Here is a 20,973-nt window from a genome sequence, read left to right on the forward strand (position 1 = left end):
GTAAGAAAAAAAAGACGTGCTAGAGATAATAAAATGGGGGGGCATTTAAGAATATTTAGGCAAATACTTAGGGGTCTGTTTGCTAAAGTGGCTTAAATTAAGTGGGAGATTTTAGACCAGGGTCGGACTGGGCTGCCGGGACACCGGGAAAAATCCCGGTGGGCCCCGGCCCTAGTGGGCCCCAGCGGCCCAGTCTGACCTTTGCCGGCACTCCCCCTACTGACTGTTCCTCCCCTGACGCGTTCAATTTATACTCGCTCAGGGAGGACGTCAGGCGGGGGCCCTGCGGGGGGGTTAGGGGGGCCCCTGGGGGGGGTTAGGGGACGCGCCCTGGGGCCCTGCACCCCCCAGTCCAACCCTGTTTTAGACACAGAATAAATGGCAAAGATTTTATGGGAACTTTATTAAACGGGAACAAATATAATATTGCAATTATTCTGGCAACAAAACATTTCATTGGCAGTTATCACACTCGCCAGAATATTTGCAAAAATTTAACCCATATAGCATATTGATGCTGTTACTGATAAATGTAAGAGTGTAGGGGAAACTACATGAAAGTATAGAATACCATATCAAGGAAGGCAAAATAATTAGACATTACCCAGTTCAAAAGTAGAAAAATAAAAACTTTTAATTTAACAAATAAAAAAAAAAAATCGCCAAAATATACATAGTAATGTATTTTGCGCGACTAAATATTCACTGCTGTAGTTCTGTATATTATCGCGACTAAATATTCACCGCTATAGTACTGTATATTAGTAGCGAAATTCCATACATGCCAAGACTTTAGTAAAATTGAGTAAAAAGACACATACTTGAATAAATAACACTGTAAGTCCATATTTTATTGCCAAAAACTCATTTACTGTACTTTTCTATAATTTTTCGCCTGCCAGTAGTAGGTGTTAATTTTCGCATAGCCGAATGCGATATTTAGCGCACCTAAGTGATAGTGAATCATGCGATCGTATTCTTTTCAGCACGGAAATTAACGCATGCGTTAAAACTAGTGCGAAAAATACCGCATGCGAAAATGGCGACTTAACGCACGCGATAATACTATGGTGAATCGTGCACTAATTATCGCGACTTATTTAACGCAAAAAAGCGTGCGATCATTTTTATCGCACTTTAGTGAATCAGGCCCCTTGTCTGATAAATTTGATGTTACATATTTAAAATAATACATTCAATAATACATTCAAAAGAGCACACTACATTGTAAAACATATGCTTTGTTGAGTAGTTCACTGATTTTATAGAATTCTGAAATGTCACTGGTCCTGTACATGGGTAGGCCTGTAACTGTTATTGTCTGGAAAACTAAACCTTTCTGACAAATGAACTGTATAACCAAACTTAGCACCTTGAAATCCCCTAGGTACAGGTTTTCTACTTTGCAACAATACACTGCAAAATAGTTCTATTGTACTATGGAACGGCACAATTTGATTTATCAAATAGATAGGTCTGTGATTTGGGGGCAAACCAGTGGCAGATTTTAGCTAAGCTTTTTGAAATTCTCTAGGTACCTTATTGTCTTTTGCCAGAATGTGCTGCTGAGTAAGTCTTTGATACAATTGGACGGATGGGCAGTGTGTGTGGGCATTTTGGGGCTACGTTATAGAAAAACTAAAGCTCAGCACCTTTAAAAACCTTTAAGTATATGTTCTGTTGCATTTGGTTTCTGAAATTTGATTGGTTCAATGGACTGACAAGCAATTATAGTTATGTTTTACTGTGTGAAAGACTATTTATATATAAATGTAATCAATGTATAGCATCACTTATGCAGTCATGATTTTAAAAAAGTATGCTTTTCATAAGGATAAGTGCTGTGCATTCAATGAACTATATACAGGTATAGGATCCATTATCTGAAAACCCGTTATCCAGAATTAGGGAAAGACCATCTCCCCTAGACTCTATTTTAATCAAATCATTTAAATTTTTAGAAATAATTTCCCTTTTCTCTGTAATAATAAAACAGTACCTTGTACTCGACACCGACTAAGATATAATTGCCCCTTATTGAAGGCAACACAATCCTAATGGGTTTCCTTAATTTTTAAAGATATTTTCATAGATGAAAATTACGGAAAGACGCCTTATACTGAAAAAAACCCAGGTCCCAAGCATTCAAGATAACAGGTCCCATATCTTATACCTGTATTTTTTCCTTTTTCTTATTCTCCTATATCCTTCTCCCCTTTCTTTTATGGTCATGTGCATCTCTTCTCTATTCTTTCCTACTGCCTGCTCTCCACTGGCCACAATTGTAGGAGGTACACAAGCTCCAGAAATGCTGCATGTTCCTTCCTGAACCCTCAGGAAGTGATTTTAAAGTTTGCCTTATGTTATCCAATCACTGCAGGCCTTGACTGTGGAGAATATAGGGCAGAATAAAGCTATCATCAAGCACTGATGTGGTGTGCCTAGTGCATTCTACCAAAAGCCAATCAAATGCTTGTCCTTGTCAGCAATGGGGCCCAGTAGGAAATGACCTGTTATCCCAGCAGGCCAGTCTTTTGCTGTATATGTTTTCTTGCATTTAGTTTCCAAAATCTTATTCATTGTAGGCGGAGAACCAATGTTTTGTGAACAAAAACAGGTTGCCGACCTTCCTCTAGATGAGATTGTGCCTTCTGGTTTAGCATATTCGCTGTTTTTGGACCTTTTGTAAGTAAATGTATAACCAGAAAACACATGTTTTATTTTTTACAGCTTTGCCAGCCTGCTTAATGATTATGTGGAATCTGAATTCTTCTTGATTGATGGAGATTCCTTACTGCTAACTTGTGTTTTGGATCAGTCACTGAAGGCAGGGCAGCATCTGCATTTCTTTTACTTGGTAGAATCCTACTTGCATAAACTGACCAACCGGGGAGCAAAATATGCTGTTGTGTTTTTTGAGGTATGTAGTTCTCATCAGGTACCTGTTATGACATAATATAAATAACAACCAAGTTTAGCCTGAAAACATTTAAAATCATATGTGTACACTAGGTAGACATCAAGTAATTTTATATGAGCTGCTAAAGGATCAGCAGTAGATCTTGGGAGAGTTGAGAGAGTTGAATGGTCAATTGATGCTACTCTCTGCAAAAGAGATCACCTGTAGACCACCACATTGAGAAAGGGTATGCTGCTCACCTGTAGATCACAGAAAGGGCAGAACTACACTGATTGGCAGTAGATTTCAGTAGAAACAAGGGTTACACTGACCTATAACCAAACCCTTGTGGGCCTTATATATATGTATATAAATATATGTAGAACAACTTTCACATAGAACCACTCAGACTGGTGCACTGTCCCACAAGGCACATCAGGAAGCTTGACATTGCCTGTACTGTAGCTCCAGATTTCCCATTGAGGCCAGCACCAATATGCGCAGTATTCTTGGGCCTAAAAAATGATGCACAGATGTCATTTTGATGCCGAGAACTGCAAGTAAAACGATTCCTACTCTGAAAATGTTAAGCACAATTGTGTCCAATTCATTATGCAGTACATGGAGAGTTGTGTATGTTTTGATGCACTTATGTCAGCCATAACTCCCCCCTTGCAGCCACAGTTATGATGGCATTATGGGAGAAAACGCTGCATTATTTCCTACTTGCACAGAGATCCTGCATTTGTTATTAACAAAGAACTTTCAGCATCCCCAATCAGAGAGGGAGCTGGAAATTGCAGGTCACGATAGCTAGGGGTTACTTGAGCCTGGCATCTCTGCCCCTGACAATAAACCCAAGAGATGCTATGTACTGATCCATTCAAAAAATATGATTTATCTGCAGGATATGGAGTTTTTCTACCATGACAGAGTCGACCTTATCTCTCTACGGACCCAACTGAAACTGCACTTGGAACACAACACAGACACAGTCATATACACCTTTTCCAACTTTTTGTCTGCTCAGTGGAACACATTTCTGATTGATCACCATCCCTACTTTCTAATGGTTTGTGATGAAGGTGTTACCCTGTCTCAAACATATTTCTTCAGTATGCTTATGCTAAGTGCCCTGGGGAAAAAAATAGACCTCGTACTCACGTCAGGACAAGAGTTCGATCAGCTCCGAGTGTATGGATACCATATCAATGCCACCCACCATCATAACTTATATCCCATAAAGGTAAGCTGCTGCATACAAGAAATAAGCTAAAATACAGTAGAATCATCTTATACTTTACATACAGTATGTAAAAATCATTCAGAGAGTAATTTAATGTGACGTTTAATGTAAGATTGTTCAGTTGTTATTTCTTGTCTTTTTTTTTACCTAGAAACAGAAGCAGTTTCTTCAAGATTTGGTAGATCCATGTGAAAAGTTGTACAGAAAGCGTGCACAGAAGCTGAATTTCAGTAACACCATAAACGAGGTGCAGATACTTCTCTAGACTGCATAGAGGGAAATAAACAGTACTGTATACCACTGTATAGTGGCACTACAATATAATTATTACCTCAGGGTTGGAAGGAGTCAAAATTGGAAGGGTGGAGAGGAAACAATGGGGCATAGTACTTATTGTAGTTATATTGTAGTGCTATATATATACTGCTATATATATATATATATTTAGTTGTACAATAAAACCATAGATGTCACATTTTCTTTTACATTGGTGGACATCCCTGCATTTATTTCCTTGCTGTTACAAAAATGCCCACAAAATTATGCTTAGTACAAGGGAATACCTATACTTGCATACTTTTATGTTGTCTCTTTGTACAGGCTTCTAGAAGCTTAGAAAGCTGTCCCTGCTATGAAATATTTGATTTATGGCCCTATCCATGTGCCCATACCTTAGTTGCATCAGAACATCCGTCCCTGTGCTGCTAGGCCATGCTGTATTGTAACCTGGTGTACTGAAATTCCTATGGGATTTTTAAAAGCATATTTATCAATGGGTGAAAGTTATGACTCACCATTTCATAAATATACTTCTAAAAATCCCAAAGGAAGGAGTAGAATGTTGGTTAGTTTTTATGTATTAAGCTCTAAACATTTATGTATTAAGTTCTAAACATTTTTATAAATCTGCCCCTTGCTGCAGGTCATTATTGGCTATTGACACTACCAGCTAGTGGAACCCTGGAACTACTTTCATGTCCAGGTTCAAAAAATCCATGCACAAAATAGAGCATAGGCAACATGATACATATTTCCTACAAAGGGCAAAATACATTATATATATATATATTAGTATTATCTGCCAAAACACATTGCAAGGTAATTGCAGAACCATATATAATACCCAAAGAGCACAGGGTAAATGCAGTGCTATACACCAAGAACTCATAGAAGAATAAATGTAACATCAATTTAATAGAAAATAAAGAACTATTTTTGGATTGAAATCTGGAGACATGGGAAGAATTGCTGCATGCACAGTGCTATACTTAAGCCCAAAGGCTTGAGCAATCATAATGGAAAACCCATGTAAGTTTCCTAAAACTATGCAAGCCACTTATACACTAATGGGACTAAGTTAGGCAAGAAGGACTAGAGTAATTATAAACTTAACTGTAGAAAGCACATACTGTATAAGTGGACCATATAATAAACTCTCTGATGCTTTTTTAACCAATAGATTTTTTCAGTAGACATTAGGGCATCCATTCAGATTACTAGAAGAAAGGTTGGAAGAAATAAGGTTCAATCTTAAAGGAGAACTAAAGCCTAACTAAAGAAGTAAGCTAGAAATGTTGTACATTATGTTTGGGTCTCATGTACCAGCCCAAGGCAACCACAGCCCTTTAGCAGGGAAGATTTTTGCCCCCAAAGATGCCCCAGTAGCTCCCCATCCTCTTTTCTGCTGATTCCCTGCACATGCTCGGTGCTGCTGTCAGTTACTGAGTTTAGGGGCTGATGCACAATATAATGGATATATAGGATATAAGTATCACAATATAAGTCTGACTAGTAATTAATACAGAAAATTACTACATGGCAGCTCAGAAACCAGTGCAATTAGCATTAGAATTTAATAATCAGAGTATCAGCTTATATGACAGACAAACCTTATTTTCTCCTTGATAATTTTTGACAACCCTTAAGTGTCACAGGCACTTTTCAACAGTTTCATTTCTGGTGTCTGTATCTCTTTAAGAAAGAGTTGGATGCCTTCTTAGCATGTTAAAAAAATACAAGGTTGCAGATTAACTCAGAGTAACTAAATGAACTATTAGTACCCAGTAATCAAGGGATCGAGTTTGTAGAATTTTTTTGCCCTAGAAACACTGGAGAGGCTGGGGATGGGGTTCACTTCCTTTTGGACCAGCTAGCAGGTAGACAGGTTTTATGATCACAGAAACTTAATGGACGTGTGTCTTTTTTCAAACTTACAAACTATGTTATTGTAAGATTTTTTAAAGGATTGGTGAAAAGAAGCAGAAAGCAATGTTACTTGGTTGTGACTCTAAGATCCATTTTATAATGCAGTGTTTTTTACCATGTTAGTTGCTTGTAGAGTTTCTGGGTCAGTTTAAAATGAGATTCTGTAGGCCAAAGAAGGTAGAAGTTCAAAATGCCAAGTGAGCAAAGTTTTGAAAATAAGCAGCTGACTCTGCTGTTGACTGATATGCTTCCTGTATGGTTTTGCTTCTCCAGCTCAGTCCCACCATTATGATTTGTTATCAGGAGCCAATGCAAAATGACTGCTACCTTCTTACACAGCCGTATAAACTATGATTTATATTGATGATAAGACTTTGATGAAGTTTGTCCAGCTGTACAGTATTTCTTAATTGGGTGACAATACTAATAAAATCAGTGCTGTAGCAATTAATCCTAATAAATATCTCTACCCTGAAATGATCTATTTGCATGTATTTTGTATTGCAGATTGAAAAGAGTATAACATTACTTTTTAACAATGGGGATAAGGCTTTAGACATAAGAAGCATCATGTGTATTCTGTCCTGCTCTGCAGTGCTGACAATATATGGTAAAAAAGCAACACATGGAGAATGTCAGGCCTCACAGGTACAGGTAGTTTATCTTGTTTATTCTGAAATGCATGTTTATTTTAGTTTGTGATAAGTCTGAACTACCCACACATTTTAAGATACTCGGGGGCCCCTTTGTCCTTCTGTGCCCTTCATGTTTGCTCCTCACCAAAGCTTAGCAATGTCACTTGTGCAGTTTAATTGAAACTTATGTATTCTAAGAAATTAGGTGTGACTTGTTTTAAAGAACAAATATATGTTATCATATATAATCTTCTTTCCAGGGCATGTAATTAAAAGAATAAGTCCAGCTTTTTGCCTTTATATGCTTATGAGCTCCTTGGAGACTTCTAATAGCATGCCTCTCAACACTTTAAAATGAACTAAATAAATAAACCATCTAGGTTACATGACGATCCACCCAAGTATTACCCAGCTACCCCTGATATACCAGAAGGCACCAACATGTTACTATGTGGATACACAGAAAGGGGTTGTGGGAGCACTCCAAGGCTAAATAGAGTATACAAATACAATGGAAGTGCGACTGATCTGGCCAAATTAACTACAAGCATACAAAAAGATAGGGGGATTGATCAATGCACATTCCCTGGTCCCCTGTTTCATAAGTAAATTGTCTATGCTAGTGCATGTATTGACATGTTTTTTGTCAATACATGCACTAGCATAGACAATTTACTTATGAAACAGGGGACCAGGGAATGTGCATTGATCAATCCCCCTCTCTTTTTGTATGTTACTATGTGGCACTGCCCTCTAGGCACACCTTCCTCACTGCCTTCTATTTTACAGCACAATAAGGCACAGTATATGTGAACACAATAATCCATTTTTTTTATTAATGTGTATTGATGGTGTACATTTGAAATACCAGTACAGGTATAGGACCCATTATCCAGAATGTTCGGGACCAAGGGTATTCCGGATAAGGGGTCTTTCCATAATTTGGATTTCCATATCTTAAGTCTACTAAAAAATCAATAAAACATTAATTAAACCCAATAGAATTATTTTGCATCCAATAAGGATTAATTATATCTTAGTTGGGATCAAATACAATGTTTTGTTTTATTATTACAGGGAAAAAGGAAATCCATTTTAAAAATCTGAATTATTTGATTAATATGGAGACTATGGGAGACAGGCTTTCCGTAATTCGGATCTTTCTAGATAATGGGTTTCCGGATAATGGATCATATACCTGTATAAGTAATAAAGTGATCACCTCAACAATTTACTAAAACTTAAGCACAAGTCTCATATAAAAAGGAATGGTTAGCAGTACCTGCACACATAAATCTGTGGCACTGCAAACAGAGCATGGAGTATTTATTGAAAAAGATTGATTTGTGCTGCCTATATAAACATCGCCCTGGGCACAACATAGCCATAATGAAATTCATGCCATAATTCCATAGTTCCATGGGTCCCAAAGGCCAAAACAAAATTGGGAAAATGTAATAAAAAAGGGGGAAAGTAATGGAACAATTATTCTCAATGCGAAAATGTTTGCTTCTGTGTAAACAAATTTGCCTTTGTGTGAATTTTATATGGCCTTTGCAAATGCGGAAATAGTTTACTGACCACTTCCGGCAGTGGAAGAAGATGGCATTGCTGGTTCCCATAGAAACTCAGTTCTAGCTGTCTGCTTCAATTTTTTTCTCCTAACCTCCTCTCCTGAGCTCAGCTCAAACAAAGCAGAACATTTATCAGAGACAGTTCTGCCTGTGTGAGCCTGTATTCTTGATGAAATGTATGCTGAATAAGGGTCTGTGTGTGTGTATGCTGTTTGCAGATTTAAATGTATCTGATTATGTATCAGAGGAAAAATGGTGAAAGCTGCTATTTGCTTTGAGAAAATGTGAAGGCACTTGCAAACGGAGGGGATATATGCAGTACAAATGATGCTATTTGGGTGGGGGAGACATGCCCAACTGATTGTAGGCAAATGTAGGCTTTACATGTCTTTTAATGAAAAAGTTGTTAAGGTTGCTTCAAAAGATTATGCCACCTTCAAGAATGTCTTAAAAATTTTGCAATGCACAATTAAAATTCACAATGCAATAACAGTCTAATGAACAATATCACATTGCAAAAATGCAATTTTTTATTCTTTTTTGTGCACATTTTTTCTGTTTATGGCTTTTATTACATTCCCCCAAATGTATGATACAATATTTTCCCTTTTCGTTTCTCAAGGATGACAGTGACCTGACCTTGGAAGAAGTGGCTGACCTATGCAGAATGTACTGTCTGAGTGTGGCCATATTGCTGGTTTTGCCCCTTTCCCAGAGAATGAAATCTAGGAACATCCATGCAGATTGGAACAGCCCAGTATTAGCATGTTTAGATTGGGTAAGTGTTTTTGTCTATAAGTGTGTGTTACTCATGTACGGCAACAACAAGTTTTTCCTGAATATACAATAAGTTGTGATTACTTTCATTGTAAGTTTAGAGTAAGAGGTCCTTACTCCTAGTACAGAGGCAAGACAGTAGTAGTAGTAGTAGTAGTAGTAATAATGTGACATAATGGGACACAAAAAGCAATTAAAAAAGAACATTATTTGGGAGAAACTGAATGCAGGATAGAGTAAGGAATCCCAAAACACATAAATTAGATAAGTGACAAGGACACAAGAAGTGTTAAATAGGAAATATTTTAGATGTGTGATCCATATGGTGTTGTAAGATTGTTTTAGGACTAGGAGCAGATGCCTATGATTAAAGGGGTGGTTCACCTTTAAGTTACCTTTTAGAATGTTATAGAACTCCCTATTCTAAGCAACTATTCAACTGGTCTTCATTATTTATTTCTTATAGTCTTTGATCTATTTGCCTTTTTCTTCAAACTCTTTGCAGCTTTCAATTGGTGGTCACTGACCCTAGCAGCCCAAAAACTATTGCTCTGCGAGGATACAGTTTTATGTTTATTGTTACTTTTTACAACTTGTTTTCATTTACCATCCTCTCATTCAAACTGCTCCCTGGTTGCTAAGGTAATTTGGAGCCTAGCAGCCAGATAGCTGCTGAAACTCCAAACTAGAGAGCTGCTGAACAAAAAGTGAAATATCTAAAAAAAACTACAAATATTGATAAAGACCAATTGCAAATTGTCTCAGAATAGCATTTTCTACATCAAAGTAAAAGTTAACTCAAAAAGAAAATAAAGGATCCTGGAGTGGCCCCCGCAAGGGAACCCCTCTAGTCCCCTAAGATGCGCCCGCAGACTACACATTATGGGGCCCATTTACTTACTCACGAACGGGCCGAATGCGTCCGATTGCGTTTTTTTCGTAATGATCAGTATTTTGCGATTTTTTCGGAAAATTATCGCGACTTTTTCGTTACCAATACGATTTTTGCGGAAAAACGCGAGTTTTTCGTAGCCATTCCGAAAGTTGCGATTTTTTCGTAGCGTTAAAACTTGCGCAAAAAGTTGCGATTTTTTCGTAGTGTTAAAACTTGCGCGAAACGTCGCGCCTTTTAAGTTTTAACGCTACGAAAAAAGCGCAACTTTTCACGCTACTAAAAAATCACAACTTTCGGAATGGCTACGAAAAACTCGCGTTTTTTCGCGCAAATCGTATTGGTAACGAAAAAGTCGCGATAATTTCCGAAAAGTCGTAAAGGCGCCGAAAAAAATCGCAAAAAATACGAAAAAGTCGCAAAATGTTCGTTTTCCAATCGGAATTCTTCCAATTCGGTCGGAATTCGTGTCTTAATAAATCAGCCCCTATATGTATGTTCGCTACTTTCGATTCACCAAAACTCCAATACATTATGGTATTGATTTTTTGTATACACTATGTTACCTAATAGTAGCCTGTACTTTGTATGTTTTATTTTGAAATAAAAAATATTGAAATAAAAAAAAAAAAGTTAACTCAAAGGTGAACAATCCCTTTAAGTGCTGGATTGGTCTGAAACACATCACACATTTCCCTAGCCTGTTATTGCCTAAAGCCTCTTTATGTTTTTACATATTTTTTACATATTTTATAATATATTTTATAATGCTTAATACAATATGATCAGGAGTGCCATTCCATTTTACTATTTAACCTACCATAAAGATAAGTTTGCATTTCTTTCATTTGTACTTTCCCAAAGTTCGTGTTGGTGGTAGCTTAGACTTTAGTCTGGTTTTAGAAAGGAACCCATTAGCTTTCATGGATACTAATGAATCTGCAAGATAGACTTGGTTCCACTGCCCATCAAATCAGATCTGTCTGTAGTGTGAAAGGTAGCGCAGGCAGATCAGGAAAGATAAGAATAGGCTGCCTGTAAAGGAAAAATAGAAAGTTCCTCTGACAAAGTTGGACAGAAGATAAAATAATAAGGTTGCATAAGAGAGGCAATTATTATAATTACAGTAGGTCCCAATACAAGTATTTCATATTGAATTTTTATATATTCATTGTGTTTTTTTAGCAAATAATATGTGAGCACATTATTCTGAAGAAGTTTTCCAACACCTCAAACTGGAAAATAAATTGGACACACATTGCTGATCTAAGTGATGGTTTGCTGTTGAAAAACATTGCATATTACTATGAAAAAGAGAACAATACAGGTATGACAGTGTTTATCTGGGTTCTTCTCCCTCTATCTAGGTTGTATAAAGCTCTAGTACATGGGCGCCCATGTAAGAACACTCTGTCATGGGACAGTCCCTCTTTTTTCAGCTCAGCCAGCAGTCCCAGATTCTTACTGAAAAGTCCCTCATTTACCTTTGATCTCCTGCACTGCAGCTAAAAAATATGCAAAATTAATTAAAAAGTAGTTTTTGGCAGAGAGCCCAGAAATCTTAAAAAGTGTCACCTGCACTTAGATACATTTTTTCGCAGACTTAATTAAATAAGTAGCTTTTGGCAGAGAGCGCAGAAACTCAACAAGCCACACTTGCACTTAGCTACTGTCACGGTCTCCCTGAGGAGACACCATGGAGTACCAGGAAGGTGGGAGCCTGAAGACGGGGTAACCCGGAGTGTAACCATAGGTAACAGAACTGGTGTCAGAGGCCATGTTGATAGTGAAGAACTTTTAATAAACTTAGTGACTTAACAGTGCACACAAAGGATATACAGACTGAATCTTGAACGGCAGGCAGAGGCAGAATCCAAAACAGGCAAAAGGTCAGGGCAAGCGGCAGTCAAGCGAAGTAAGGACAGGCCAAGGTCAAAACCGGGAAATCAAGGCAGAACTAGAAAGGACTCAGGAACAAGGCAGAAGGCAGGATCAGGACACGGAACTGGAGCTTGGAACCAGCGAGAACAAGGACACAGGAACAGGACGGCAGGGTCACGAAAGACAATTAATGACCAAGCAAGGGGCAATGGTCAGGGAAAGGCTTATAAAGGGTGAAGATTAGGAGATGGGAAACACATGAGGTTAATGAGGTGGGCGGAGGAAAGAGAGCAGACAGAAAGTAGGAGATAAGGGAAGAAACAGACAGAGCCCAAATGCCTCCAGTGGCTACAGAGGCTAATGCATGCCGCCAGGACCACCACAAGTGGTGTTCGAATCCCGCTGATCCTGACATTACCCCCCCCTTGAGGATCGACCACTGGGCGATCCCAGGATCGGGTGGACATATTTTAAACATTTTCCTACCAAAAATGTCCTTAAGGCTTGCAGTCCAAAAAATGTCCAAAAGTTTCAAGTCCAGAGAGACCAAAAACAAAAGAACTGCAAAAAATTGAAAATAACCAGGAACAGAAGCCGGAATCAGAGGGTCATCAGAAGCCGAAGCCAAAGGGTCGCCAGGAACAGAAGCCGAAGCCAAAGGGTCGCCAGGAACAGAAGCCGAAGCCAGAGGGTCGCCAGGAACAGAAGCCGAAGCCAGAGGGTCGCCAGGAACAGAAGCCGAAGCCAGAGGGTCGCCAAAGCCAGGAGCCAGAACAGGAGTGTCGCCAGAGTCAGGAGCCGAAGCCAGAGGATCATTAACACAAGGTAGGCCACCAAGGTCAGGATTTAGAACAGAGAAGTTGCCAGAATCGAGAGCCACAGCGGATGAGACGCCAGGGTCAGGAGCCACAGCGGATGAGACGCCAGGGTCAGGAGCCACAGCGGATGAGACGCCAGGGTCAGGAGCCACAGCGGATGAGACGCCAGGGTCAGGAGCCACAGCGGATGAGACGCCAGGGTCAGGAGCCACAGCGGATGAGACGCCAGGGTCAGGAGCCACAGCGGATGAGACGCCACACAAAACACCCATTACAGGTGAAGCACCATCAAACACACCCATTACAGGTGGAGGACCATCATAGACACCCATTACAGGTGAAGCACCATCATACACACCCACTACAGGTGGAAGAGAGATGCCCAGGGAAGCAACAAGACCACCACTCACTGCAACAGAACTGGCAGTGCCTGTGACAACAGAACCACCAGATCTAGTAGCAGGGAAGTTAGGCCCGGAAGCAATTTTGTCCTCAGAGGCAGGTGGCAGAAACATAGGCACTGAAGCGAAAACAGGCACGACCGCTGGCACAGAGGCTGGAGCAGCCACAACTGCTGGCATGGGAGCTGGCAGGACCACTGGCACAGGAGCTATCACGGGCAGGACCATTGGCACAGGAGCTGAAACTGATGGCTGGAGAACCGGCTCAGGAGCTGATGGCTGGAGAACCGGCACGGAGGTTGGAGCTGGTACAGACCTTACTGCTGGCACAGGAGCAGGCAGCCGTCGGGGTGCAGGCACAGGAGAAGGCAGCCGTCGGGGTGCAGGCACAGGCTGAGTAGCAGACACCGGAGCGGGCACTGGCTGAGTAGCAGACACCGGAGCGGGCACTGGCTGGATGGCAGACACCGGAGCGGGCACTGGCTGGATGGCAGACACCGGAGACTGGACTGCGGATGCAGGAACCGGAGACTGGACTGCGGATGCAGGAACCGGAGACTGGACTGCGGATGCAGGAACCGGAGACTGGACTGCGGATGCAGGAACCGGAGACTGGACTGCGGATGCAGGAACCGGAGACTGGACTGCGGATGCAGGAACCGGAGACTGGACTGCGGATGCAGGAACCGGCAAGTTAACAGCAGGTGCTAGAGCAGACAGCAGCAGCAGCTTTCGGGGAGCCGGCACAGGAGCAGACAGCTTTCGGGGAGCCGGCACAGGAGCAGACAGCTTTCGGGGAGCCGGCACAGGAGCAGACAGCTTTCGGGGAGCCGGCACAGGAGCAGACAGCTTTCGGGGAGCCGGCACAGGAGCAGACAGCTTTCGGGGAGCCGGCACAGGAGCAGACAGCTTTCGGGGAGCCGGCACAGGAGCAGACAGCTTTCGGGGAGCCGGCACAGGAGCGGAGACTGGCACAGGAGCGGAGACTGGCACAGGAGCGGAGACTGGCACAGGAGCGGAGACTGGCACAGGAGCGGAGACTGGCACAGGAGCGGAGACTGGCACAGGAGCGGAGACTGGCACAGGAGCGGAGACTGGCACAGGAGCGGAGACTGGCACAGGAGCGGAGACTGGCACAGGAGCGGGCAGGGAGTCAGCTGACACTGGAGTAGTCAGCTTTCGGGGAGCCGGCACAGGAGCAGACAGCTTTCGGGGAGCCGGCACAGGAGCTGAGGGTTGCAGTTCAGGCACAGAAGCTGAGGGTTGCAGTTCAGGCACAGAAGCTGAGGGTTGCAGTTCAGGCACAGAAGCTGAGGGTTGCAGTTCAGGCACAGAAGCTGAGGGTTGCAGTTCAGGCACAGAAGCTGAGGGTTGCAGTTCAGGCACAGAAGCTGAGGGTTGCAGTTCAGGCACAGAAGCTGAGGGTTGCAGTTCAGGCACAGAAGCTGAGGTTGCTCAGGCACAAAAGCTGAGGGTTGCAGTTCAGGCACAAAAGCTGAGGGTTGCAGTTCAGGCACAAAAGCTGAGGGTTGCAGTTCAGGCACAAAAGCTGAGGGTTGCAGTTCAGGCACAAAAGCTGAGGGTTGCAGTTCAGGCACAAAAGCTGAGGGTTGCAGTTCAGGCACAAAAGCTGAGGGTTGCAGTTCAGGCACAAAAGCTGAGGGTTGCAGTTCAGGCACAAAAGCTGAGGGTTGCAGTTCAGGCACAGAAGCTGAGGGTTGCAGTTCAGGCACAGAAGCTGATGAATGTTCAGAGCTGGACTGCCCGAGGACTGGTAGGGACCCAATCCGTGGGAAAGCTGGCAAGGGACCAAGCCGCCTGAGAGCAGGAACCAGAAAAATTGACAAATATGCAGGTGCTGAAGGCTGGGCAGCCGGCCCTGGAGCAGGTAGCATGGAGATAGCCAGCATTGGAGCAGACACTGGAAGCTGGGCAGCCGGCACCGGAACAGACAGGGGGATAGCTGGCACTGGAGCAGACAGGGAGATAGCTGGCACTGGAGCAGACACTGGAAGCTTGGCTGCAGGAACTTGAGCAAGAGACTGGTTTTTAATAGACAGACTCACGAACTGGGGTTCAGGTCTGAGAGACTTGAAAATGGTCACAGGTTTGATGTCAGACTGCCGAACAGCCAAAGCTGACAGAGGAGCAGTTACAGACTGAACTGAAGGTAAATGAACAGACATGGGTTTAATGGCAGTTTGAATCTCATCCTCATCAGTATCCACATCTTCCCAATCTTCATAATCAGAAAAATCAGTATAGTCATCTTCACAGTCTAGTTCCTCATCATAAAAATCATAATAGGAAGGAACAGTAGGCTGGTGGATATTCAATATATTTAACTCAACAAGCTGTGAATATCTTGGGACTGAAGGGGTAAACGGGAAAGGTTTTACAGAACCGGCAGTCCCAGTGGCACTTGAAGAGAATGAGTCAGAGGTAACTGGGAATAAATCCCCAGTAAAAGTAGCTTTCAGATAGGACAAAAAAGCACAGGGATCCTCCAAAAAACTGGCCTTTTCAGCAATGCACCATTCCGCCCATACACGAGCATCTCCCTCTAGGAGATAATGAGCTATAAGTCTACTCCTTAAAGGATTAGTGGCTTGTACAAAAAATGGAGCAGAACTTAAGGCTTTACATGATAGCAGAAAGGCAGAAAAAGAATCTTCCTCACCTTTGTATTTCTTGAGGGTAGAGAGCCAAGGAGCGGTAGAGAGTTGTAGTTCAACATCACAGGACATGGAGGAGTTACCAGCAGGCTCCATTTTGTACATCTTGGTCATTCTGTCACGGTCTCCCTGAGGAGACACCATGGAGTACCAGGAAGGTGGGAGCCTGAAGACGGGGTAACCCGGAGTGTAACCATAGGTAACAGAACTGGTGTCAGAGGCCATGTTGATAGTGAAGAACTTTTAATAAACTTAGTGACTTAACAGTGCACACAAAGGATATACAGACTGAATCTTGAACGGCAGGCAGAGGCAGAATCCAAAACAGGCAAAAGGTCAGGGCAAGCGGCAGTCAAGCGAAGTAAGGACAGGCCAAGGTCAAAACCGGGAAATCAAGGCAGAACTAGAAAGGACTCAGGAACAAGGCAGAAGGCAGGATCAGGACACGGAACTGGAGCTTGGAACCAGCGAGAACAAGGACACAGGAACAGGACGGCAGGGTCACGAAAGACAATTAATGACCAAGCAAGGGGCAATGGTCAGGGAAAGGCTTATAAAGGGTGAAGATTAGGAGATGGGAAACACATGAGGTTAATGAGGTGGGCGGAGGAAAGAGAGCAGACAGAAAGTAGGAGATAAGGGAAGAAACAGACAGAGCCCAAATGCCTCCAGTGGCTACAGAGGCTAATGCATGCCGCCAGGACCACCACAAGTGGTGTTCGAATCCCGCTGATCCTGACAGCTACAATTGTAACTAATAAGCAGGTCTCATGGGGGAACTGAGACTTGCAGCTTAAAGGGCAATTTAAGCTTTTTTAGCAAAACTGTAATAACACATAAAACAAGACCCCAAAACACCCAGAAATGTGTTCAAACTTTGCCAAATTTTGTAAAATGGGAGTGGTGTTTAGAGAGTGTGGTCACAAAAATGGGTGTGGTCAAAAATGCCCGCCGTGCTACGTGCAGCATTTCTTTTTGTCCCTCCAAATGCATGTGGTATTTTTAAGCTTTTGTTTTTAAAGTTCCTACCCCCATGTAATAAAAGGCACTACGTTTGCCCAGAAGCGGTAAAATTTACTGAACCCCTGTTTAAAAGCAAACATCTTATTGGTTGCTATGGATTACTGTTCCTGGGCAAACTTAGTGCCCTTTATTACATATGGGGATTCATATCTTTAAAAATTAACAATTATTCATAAAATAAAGAACCATATAAGAAATACATATTATTTTATGTAAGCAAATATAACTGATTTAGAAAGTCCAATGTCTCCACACTAGGCACCGGACCTAAATATGCCCCCATTGTCATGACCTTAAAGCATACCTCCCAACTGAAAAGTCCTTCATTTCTCTTTGATCTCCTGCGCTAAATGCTAAAAAAATACAATATTTCTCAAACTTAATTAAATAAGTCCGGAGTCCAGAAAAGTTGACAGACATCACTTGCACTTAGATACAATTGTAACTAATAAACTAAACAGGTCTCTTTTAAATGGATATTCTTCTCTTAAAGTTAGCAGAGGTGGCCTTTTGCAGCCTCTGGTAACTGGTCACTCCTTGTGGCAGTAGCAGCCCTGGCAATAAATTGCAATAAAATTGTAAAAAAAATCGTCAATATAAAAAATGAGCTACACTGTGTGACAACACCATATGTGTGTCTGTAGGTGTAATTGTAAGGTTGTGTTAGATTGAAAAGTATGTTTGTGACACTTACCTGAGTGCTGGCTGTCAGTCAGACATGGAGGCTGCTGCATGGTCTTAGATAGAAGGGTGGGAGTTCTGGGTGGCTAAGGAAGTAACACCCCCCTGAGGTTGTGTGCCCAGCACAACTCAGAGCAAACCCCCCACACGCACAACTTGTGTGCCAAGTCCTTCAAGGCAAAATTTCTAGTGGAAGGCAGGCAGAAGAGATATGTGCCCAGCACCACCCATGGTTGCACCCTAGTCACGTACCTCTTCTGCCAACCCATAATTATGGCCCTGTTTACTCCTGCCAACTCCAATATGATGTTTTCATGTGACATGGGTAAACATTGTCTAAATCTGTTTTCCTTTAAAAAAACTGCAGAAATATTGTTGTGTGTTGTGTTTTGATGTGGGAAGATACCCTAACTAATAATTTTGCATCTTATGCCCAGAAATCTATTTTATGTTCTGGTGCTTTTTCATACCAGGTTGGGTTGACATCTGTTATGGATTAGAATATATATCGAAAACCCTAAACGGTTGAGAAATATTTAATAAAATAGGAATATCAGTTACAAAAGAAGTTTTGAATTTCCAGTTGCTCATCAGTATTAGGAATTCACTTGCATTCTTTATATCTATTAAATATTTACTTTTAGGCTCCAAGTTGATATTCGGGAAGGCAATAGAGGAGAAGTTTTCATTTCTCTGGAACTCCATTTTGGAAATTAATCCACATAGTGAACAAATACAATCTTATGACGTCAGAACAACATCACGTCCTTTCCTTTCAAAGGCTTCCTCAATAATTGGTAATTAAAAGGAAATGATTTTCTTTTAATCAGCAGCATTTGTACTGTTAATGTTAGAGGCATCCCCTCTAATGCACCCTACCCATCCCCTAAACTAAACATCATTCAGCCGCACTTGCATTTACAGAATTAATAATTGCATGCATTGCATTTCTTGCAAAAAATATTATTTAGAGCTCTTCTAGGTTTTTCTGTTTCTGGGAGAGTTATATATCATTCAAAAACAACTGCTGGATTTTGTTTATAGCTGTGTGACTGCCATACACTAGTGCCATGTTCTATAACTTTGTAAAGCTTTATGCTGCAACCTATAGCTGTGCAGGAACTCATTTATTACCTTAATTAAATGACCGGTTCCATTTTTAATCAGTACGAGCTCTCTAACATCTATTTGAATAAAAATGTATACTACCCCTCTAAGGCTGATGGTACAAGGTACACTAGAGGATTTTTGGGGTAAATAATTCTAGCACTGTCAGGGTTTTCCAATTCAAGTCAATATGGCACACTAGGGGGCCTATTTATTAAAGTACGATCGGCTCCAAATACAAAAAAAAGTTTTCGTACCTTGTGTATTTTCGGCGATTTTTTCGTTACTTTGCACAACTTTTTCGTACTGTGCGGCAAATATTACGCGACAAAATCGCAACGAGTACAAGTTTCGGATTCATTCAATCTTTGTTATCGTGACTTTCCTTGGGCCAGGTTGGGGCTGCAGAGTGCCATTGATTCCTATGGGAGACTTTCCTTGGGCCGGGTTGGAGCTGCAGAGTGCCATTGAGCCCTATGGGAGACTTTCCTTGGGCCAGGTTGGAGCTGCAGAGTGCCATTGAGTCCTATGGGAGACTTTCCTTGGGCCGGGTTGGAGCTGCAGAATGCCATTGAGCCCTATGGGAGACTTTCCTTGGGCCGGGTTGGAGCTGCAGAGTGCCATTGAGCCCTATGGGAGACTTTCCTTGGGCCGGTTAGAGCTGCAGAGTGCCATTGAGCCCTATGGGAGACTTTCCTTGGGCCGGGTTGGAGCTGCAGAGTGCCATTGAGTCCTATGGGAAACTTTCCTTGGGCCGGGTTGGAGCTGCAGAGTGCCATTGAGCCCTATAGGAGACTTTCCTTGGGCCGGGTTAGAGCTGCAGAGTGCCATTGAGCCCTATAGGAGACTTTCCTTGGGCCGGGTTGGAGCTGCAGAGTGCCATTGAGCCCTATGGGAGACTTTCCTTGGGCCAGGTTGGAGCTGCAGAGTGCCATTGAGTCCTATGGGAGACTTTCCTTGGGCCAGGTTGGAGCTGCAGAGTGCCATTGAGCCCTATGGGAGACTTTCCTTGGGCCAGGTTGGAGCTGCAGAGTGCCATTGAGCCCTATGGGAGACTTTCCTTGGGCCAGGTTGGAGCTGCAGAGTGCCATTGAGTCCTATGGGAGACTTTCCTTGGGCCGGGTTGGAGCTGCAGAATGCCATTGAGCCCTATGGGAGACTTTCCTTGGGCCGGGTTGGAGCTGCAGAGTGCCATTGAGCCCTATGGGAGACTTTCCTTGGGCCGGTTAGAGCTGCAGAGTGCCATTGAGCCCTATGGGAGACTTTCCTTGGGCCGGGTTGGAGCTGCAGAGTGCCATTGAGTCCTATGGGAAACTTTCCTTGGGCCGGGTTGGAGCTGCAGAGTGCCATTGAGCCCTATAGGAGACTTTCCTTGGGCCGGGTTAGAGCTGCAGAGTGCCATTGAGCCCTATAGGAGACTTTCCTTGGGCCGGGTTGGAGCTGCAGAGTGCCATTGAGCCCTATGGGAGACTTTCCTTGGGCCAGGTTGGAGCTGCAGAGTGCCATTGAGTCCTATGGGAGACTTTCCTTGGGCCAGGTTGGAGCTGCAGAGTGCCATTGAGCCCTATGGGAGACTTTCCTTGGGCCAGGTTGGAGCTGCAGAGTGCCATTGAGCCCTATGGGAGACTTTCCTTGGGCCAGGTTGGAGCTGCAGAGTGCCATTGAGCCCTATGGGAGACTTTCCTTGGGCCGGGTTGGAGCTGCAGAGTGCCATTGAGCCCTATGGGAGACTTTCCTTGGGCCGGGTTGTAGCTGCAGAGTGCCATTGAGCCCTATGGGAGACTTTACTTGGGCCGGGTTAGAGCTGCAGAGTGCCATTGAGCCCTATGGGAGACTTTCCTTGGGCCGGGTTAGAGCTGCAGAGTGCCATTGAGCCCTATGGGAGGCTTTCCTTGGGCCAGGTTGGAGCTGCAGAGTGCCATTGAGCCCTATGGGAGACTTTCCTTGGGCCAGGTTGGAGCTGCAGAGTGCCATTGAGTCCTATGGGAGACTTTCCTTGGGCCAGGTTGGAGCTGCAGAGTGCCATTGAGCCCTATGGGAGACTTTCCTTGGGCCGGTTAGAGCTGCAGAGTGCCATTGAGCCCTATGGGAGACTTTCCTTGGGCCGGGTTGGAGCTGCAGAGTGCCATTGAGTCCTATGGGAAACTTTCCTTGGGCCG

General features: G+C 42.9%; 1 protein-coding gene across 5 annotated transcripts in view; it reads left to right on the forward strand.

Annotated features, from left to right (window-relative positions):
* ddx60 (DEXD/H-box helicase 60) overlaps nt 1–20,973 on the forward strand; it is a 160,585-nt gene that overhangs the window by 93,597 nt on the left and 46,015 nt on the right. For 3 of the 5 annotated variants that reach the window (XM_031895458.1, XM_031895461.1, XM_031895462.1), the window contains 7 exons: nt 2,731–2,920; nt 3,807–4,145; nt 4,297–4,392; nt 6,858–7,004; nt 9,182–9,337; nt 11,414–11,555; nt 18,352–18,504. In XM_031895458.1, the coding sequence (XP_031751318.1) occupies nt 2,731–2,920; nt 3,807–4,145; nt 4,297–4,392; nt 6,858–7,004; nt 9,182–9,337; nt 11,414–11,555; nt 18,352–18,504 (1,223 nt within the window). The remainder of the gene's footprint in view (nt 1–2,730; nt 2,921–3,806; nt 4,146–4,296; nt 4,393–6,857; nt 7,005–9,181; nt 9,338–11,413; nt 11,556–18,351; nt 18,505–20,973) is intronic. The other 2 variants (XM_031895460.1, XM_031895459.1) reach the window with 2 other exon arrangements.

This window comes from Xenopus tropicalis, chromosome 1 (genome assembly GCF_000004195.4).
Source record: "Xenopus tropicalis strain Nigerian chromosome 1, UCB_Xtro_10.0, whole genome shotgun sequence".
NCBI lineage: Eukaryota > Metazoa > Chordata > Amphibia > Anura > Pipidae > Xenopus > Xenopus tropicalis.